The sequence below is a fragment of the Monodon monoceros genome, unplaced genomic scaffold (assembly GCF_005190385.1).
Source record: "Monodon monoceros isolate NGI ecotype Baffin Bay Population unplaced genomic scaffold, NGI_Narwhal_1 Super_Scaffold_11, whole genome shotgun sequence".
Taxonomy (NCBI): domain Eukaryota; kingdom Metazoa; phylum Chordata; class Mammalia; order Artiodactyla; family Monodontidae; genus Monodon; species Monodon monoceros.
The window spans coordinates 2,815,814-2,821,827 of NW_021703767.1; the positions used below are offsets into that span (position 1 = coordinate 2,815,814).

Genomic DNA, 6,014 nt, shown 5'->3' on the forward strand with positions numbered 1-6,014 from the left:
CGGCTCCGCCTTTCACTTAGTCACTACGGTGCAGGAGAAACTCAAGGGTCAGGGATTCTCCATTCAGCTCGGAACCTCAAGAGGCAGGCAGGCTCTTTAAAAGTCGAGAGCACCCAGTCTGGAATATTGTTATTAGCGGTCGCCTTCCCAGCGACCAGGGCCATCCTGGCCGTCAGCCTTTGGCGCCTTTGGCGCCCGTGAGAGCCTGCCGGCAGCCCGGCTCCCAGCGGCTTTGTGGCTTCTGGCCATGTCCACGTGCGCTCAAGTTCCCTCCCTGATGGGAGCGGTCACCGGGCTGGGCAGACAGAGGGGCTCGGCCGGCGAAGCACTGTGTATGCTGGGCCCTTGGACCGTGAGGGGCAGGAAGTAAGTCGGGACAAACCCGCCGTGATGGATCCGAAGCCCAGGTGCAGAGCGTCTACTGTCTGCGCGCTGGGTCCGCCCGCAGCTTTCAGCCCCCTGGGGTCCCGCGACCAGACAGAACCGTGTCCGGTGGTCGCGGGACCGGGCCAGCGTGAGGGGACCCAGCAGGCGGGATGCGTGCTGAGGCTCATCCTCAGGGCCTTCCAAGTCCTTCTTCTCTCCAGACCGCACGTTTTTAACTCATCAATCAATATTTATTTATTACACTCCCGCAGAGCAAGGATTTACCCAAGTAAAACAGAATCGGGACATTGGGTACAGAGTGTTCGCACACCCCTGGATGCGGGGTTCTGGTTGGGGTCCCGGGGCGGGAGGTGGGGAGAGGGTAGGGGTAGGCGGAGCGTGCTGGGGTCCCGGGAGTGAGGGGAGAAGAGGGGACAGAGGCCACCAGCCCACGGCTGCGTCAAAAGAGAGTAGGTGATGGGGGTGGGCTCTTGACCCAAGGTGCGGCAGTGGGGGAGGGATGGGGGCGTGGCGTGGGGGCGTGGCGAGAGGCGGGTACGAGAGAGGTGGTGGCCCCGCGATCCGCAACTCGGGATTGGCCGGAAGCCGAACCCCGCCCCTTCCTCTCGGCCAATCGCCTTCCTCCCACTCTGGCCGCCCGGTCCCCGGGGTGCCACCCAGCCCCGGGGTCGCGCTTTCCGGGTCACAGCTCGCTGCTCCCGGACGCGCCCAGCCCGCCGCTTTTTCCCGGTCTCGGTCCAGGTGAGCACTTGCCGGACCGTGACTCGCCCCACCCCTAGGCGGAGGGATCTGGCCGGGGTCTGGGACGGGGTCTCCGCCTCGGCAACCGCTGGGCCGGCGTTGCATCATCTACATCTGCCAGCCGCGGAGCTGGACCCGCGCCGCCCGCGTCCAGGACCCTCCCCTTATCGCGAGTCCAGACTGTCTTGAAGCTGGGGGTTCCGCGCCCACGTGGCCCAGGGCCTCCACTCCAACTCCTGCGGCTGCGGAGGGGACGGCAGGGGGCGCGAGCCGGGGGGCGTCGAGCTGAGACTTTCGGAAGATGCGCTCTAATGGTGCCATCATTGATTTTTCGCTGCATTTTGGATGGGAAATGGTTGTCTCGAAAATTGCTCTTTCCTGCCAGTTCTGTGGAGTGGGCGGGGGGGGGGGGGGGGGGGGGGGGGGGGGGGAGCGGGGTGTAAAATATTGATGTAGTTGCGTAGGCTGCACGGGAGGTGGCTGCCCGCGGTGGGAGGGAGCGCAGGGCGCGCAGGGCAAACAGGGCCCTGCCTCCAGCACGTACTAAGGGGATGGGGGAGGGTGCCCTGAGACCCTCACTTCGAGCCCTAGGCTAGGCGGATGGCTGAGCTGGAGAATGGGGAGGGGTAGTGGGGAAGGAGCGGGAGCACAAAACTTAGCCTCCCAAGAGTTACCTGGGGGTGTTTATCCCAAACGGTATCCCCAAAAGCCCCTCCCAAAGGCCAGGTGACCGGGCGGTCTCCAGATCCTCTGTAGCGTCTCAATTACCCGCCTGAAAAGTCTCTCTTTGAAACGGGAGTTTACTACCTTCCGCACCCTTGGCCCTAACTGGCCCCCTTGGGCCGACTGGTGCGCGCGTGCAGGGCGCTGGGGGGCGCGGGGGGCGTGACCCCAGGAGGGTCTTGGGGTTTGGGGTGCGGCAGGAGCCAGCAGGACCGCGCCAGGGGAGCCCGCCTTCCCAGCACGCACGTGCGTCGGCGCGCTGGGCGCTGTGCCCGCGGGGAGCTGTGCCCGCTGGGAGCTGAGACGGGCTGCGCTGGACTGAATCCGCGGGTTCGAACCCGGGTCGCCCAGCGAGGGTCCCGCCGAGTGCCTGTGGGTTCCACGGAGGCTCTGTCGGTCTCGATTTGAGTTCCCAGCAGCCCCTTACCTTTCGGGAGGTCGCTACAGGCGAGGCAAGTCGCCACATAGGAGGCGCAGGGCTGCCTGCGTCTGCGTGGCCGGTCTGCGGGGTGTCCTGGCCAGGGGGCTGCCGGCCTGTCGGCCTCTGATGGGGAGAGAGGTCTACGACAGGGGCGCTTCTGCACGACGGAAGAACCACCTACCCGCGGGCGCACCGCGGAGCGAAGGCAGTGTTCCGCTTACCACGGGGGCTTTTTGAAAGGTGGAAGAAGGACGCGGGACGTCCCTCCGTGGTTTCACGAGGGGAACTGAACGCCTGAAAAAGTACTTGCTGATCCAAAGACTTGAAGGAACCTCTGCTCTAGGCACGTTTGGGGGCAGATCGGCTGGGAGGCTGGTTTCTCCCGGAAAGCCGTGCGCCGCGGGCCTCGTGGATTTGAAACGGATGTGATTGCCAAGAGTGGGGGTCTCCGCTTCCCCTGCGCGCAGGCTCCGGCCTGGGCATCGGGGGCGACCTGCTGGGCGCTGGTCTGCACCTGGCCCTGCGCTGGGAGACAGGGAACCAGCTGGGGCGGCCTCTGCCCTTGCTGATGGTGGCGGTACCCAGATGGGGCCGCTCCGGAGGAGAAATCCAGCGGGTCCACGAGCCTCCATGTGCACCTCCAGCCCAGTTCCGCCTGGGCCACCGAACCTTTTCACAGCAAACTGCCTGCCGAAATGTCCTGGGGAGCAGAGGGGCAAGGCTGGGGGCTGGAGGAGTGGTGAGGGCTGCACTCAGAGGTCACCCCGAGCCACATCCCCTACCTTGAGCTCCTCGCAGGGACCTTCCAGACCCACAGGGCTCCAGAGACTTGGGGTGGGGGGAGCTTTAGGTTTACAGAAAAGTTGAGAAGAGAGCAGAGTTCTCACGTACCTCCCCCCTCACACTCACGGTTCCCCCTATTATTACCATCTTACGATTTTTACAATTAATGAACATTATGGTTAACTAAAGTCCCTACTTATTCAGATTTCCTTAGTTTCCCCTAATACCCTTTCCTGTTCTGGGATTCCATCCAAGACACCTCATTCCATTTAGTTTTCACTGCTCCTTATGGAGTTGGAGCCGTGGTGAGTGTTCGGTCATCAGCCTGGTGAGTGATGGCTCCGCGCCGGCCGTGGACCGGTCCTCTGTTCAGTGTGGGAAATCACAGGGCGGCAGCCGAGCGGCTGAGCTCAGTCCTGAGAGGTGGGCGTTTGCTCAATGTCACCAGAAGGAGCTGGGCAGGGCTGCAGCCTCTTCTTTGAGTGTGCCCATTCCCTTTCCTTTCTTTCTTTCTTTCTTTTTTTTTTTTGTCATCTATTTTAAGGTTCCATGAGATTTTTAATTGATAAAATACATGTAATATACTGTTTAACTTTCATAAGTGTGTAAATTCAGTAGCAATACACACATTCACAGTGTTGTGCAACCATCACTATTATCTGTACCCCAGACTTCTTCCTCATAACTCTGTACCCATTAAACAGTGACTCCCCTCCCGCTGACCCTGGGAATCTCTGTTCCACTTCATGTCTCTCTGATTTGCCTATTCTAGCTACCTCATATAGGTAGAGTCATGCAATATTCTTCTGGCTTATTTGACTTCGCAGAATGTTTCATTCCTTCTTTTTTAGGGTAAAAGTATATTTATTGACAGCTTCATCTTCCTCTTGTTATTTCCATCATATAAATGTAGTCTTTTAAAATATACATATTTATTTATTTGTCTGCTCCGGGTCTTAGTTGCAGCATGCGGGATCTTCACTATGGAATGCGGGATCTAGTTCCCTGACCAGGTATCGAACCTGGGCCCCCTGCATTGGAAGCGCAGAGTCTTAACCCCTGGACCACCAGGGGAGTCCCTAAATGTAGTCTTTTTCAAACAACTTTATTGAGATATCTTTGATATATAAAAGTCATGTGGGGCTTCCCTGGTGGCGCAGTGGTTGAGAGTCCGCCTGCCGACGCAGGGGACACGGGTTCATGCCCCGGTCTGGGAGGATGCCACGTGCCGCGGAGCGGCTGGGCCCGTGAGCCATGGCCGCTGGGCCTGTGCGTCCGGAGCCTGTGCTCCACAACGGGAGAGGCCACAACAGTGAGAGGCCCGTGTACCGCAAAAAAAAAAAAAAAAAGTCATGTGTATATTTAAGGTGTACAACGTGATGTTTTGATTTATGTATATGTTATGAAAAGACAGCACAGTCAAGCTATCAAGATGAATGACATTCATCACCTCTACATAGTTGCTGTGTGTGTGTGTCTGTGTGTTGTGTGTGTGTGCATGCGCTCACATGTTGAGAAGATTTTAAAACTTCATTGTTTTTTCATGGCCAAATACTCTTCCACTGTATGGGTAAACCACATTTTGTTTATACATTCATCCGCTGACAGACACTTGGTTTGTTTCCAGGTTTTTGCTATCGTGAATAGTGCCGTTAGGAATGCGGTGGGCACATACTGTATGTTTCCATTTTTTTTGGCTGTATGCGTAGGGGTGGAATTGCCGGGTCACACGGTAGTTGTATGCTTAACCCTTTGAGAAGCTGTCCAGCTGTTGTCCACAGCAGCTGGTGCCTGCGTAGTTATGCCTTTTCCTGCCGAGCTACTTGAGTGAATGGAGCTCCACGCCCAGAGGGGGCTGGGCGCGCAGGGCTCCCAGGACAGGCAACAGAGAAGCAGGCCCTTCTGTAGGTGTTTGGAAACTGCCCGAACTGACGGCATCTCTTCCCCTTGCCTTTGACAGATCCCACCATGCCTTCTGAGACACCCCAAGCAGAAGAGAGGGCTGCAGGGTGCCCCCACCTCTCAGGGGCACACCTGGGGAAAGGAAGCCTGGAAAAGGAGCCTCCGGGAGACAAGGAGGTCCTGTGGATCCGTCCCGATGCCCCGAGCAGGTGCTCCTGGCAGCTAGGCAGGCCTGCCACCAACTCTCCACATCACCACACTGCTCTGTGAGTCCCCTTTATGACCATAAGATGGGGGGAAGCGTTTGTTACCTGAAGCCAGGTAGCCACAGGGACCTGGGGTGTGAACCACCACCCCACCACCCCCGTCCCTTGCAGTCACTCTGGATGGATGGTGAGCTGGGGTGGGAGGTATTTTATAGCTGAGTCCCCCAAGGCTCAGAGAGGCCAAGGCTCGTTTGTGCTGTAGCGCAGCACCTAGTTCAGTGCCTCCCAAGACCAGATGCTCAGTAAATAAAGGGATGTGCCCAGGGCCCACGCTCTGAGTGACAGGCAGGGGGGAGGTTTCTGATCCAGATCCGTCCGGTTGCACACTCTTGTAATTAGGATCATGCCTGCCCTTCTCTGCTTAACTCCAGGCTGTGAAATACTTTTCTGTAGTGGGGTCTTTGTGGTTGGACTGAGACTGTTGGATGAATAAACCACGACTTTAAGCCCTCTCTTGGGTATTCATGTGTCTGCAATGATCTCATTGTGAATGACTGCAGTGGAAAATGCAGTTCATTTAGTCACAGCACCTACTATATGTGTGCCCTGTTCTAGTGCACCATCAGATCAACCAGTGGGAAAGGAAAAAAAAAAAAAAAAGGCAAAAATCCCTGACCCATCATGAGACTCGAACTGAGTTCACTAAACCTTAGGATTATCTTTATTTCCTTAGTGTTGTCTCCCAGAAGTACAACAAAGGAGTCGGAAGAACATGCCTTTTGGATGTTTGGTTCTTATCCTTCATACACTGCTGTACCAACGTTTATGATTATTGATTTTCGATTCAGAAC

General features: G+C 57.1%; 1 protein-coding gene across 2 annotated transcripts in view; it reads left to right on the plus strand.

Moving 5' to 3' along the window:
* The first annotated feature begins 1,048 nt into the window (after positions 1–1,048).
* CBS (cystathionine-beta-synthase) overlaps positions 1,049–6,014 on the plus strand; it is a 30,975-nt gene continuing 26,009 nt past the window's right edge. For both annotated transcript variants that reach the window (XR_003792361.1, XM_029214668.1), the window contains exons 1-2: positions 1,049–1,128; positions 5,016–5,223. Coding sequence is in view for 1 of the 2 variants with exons in the window: in XM_029214668.1 (XP_029070501.1) it covers positions 5,024–5,223 (200 nt within the window). In the remaining variant the exon portion in view is untranslated. The remainder of the gene's footprint in view (positions 1,129–5,015; positions 5,224–6,014) is intronic.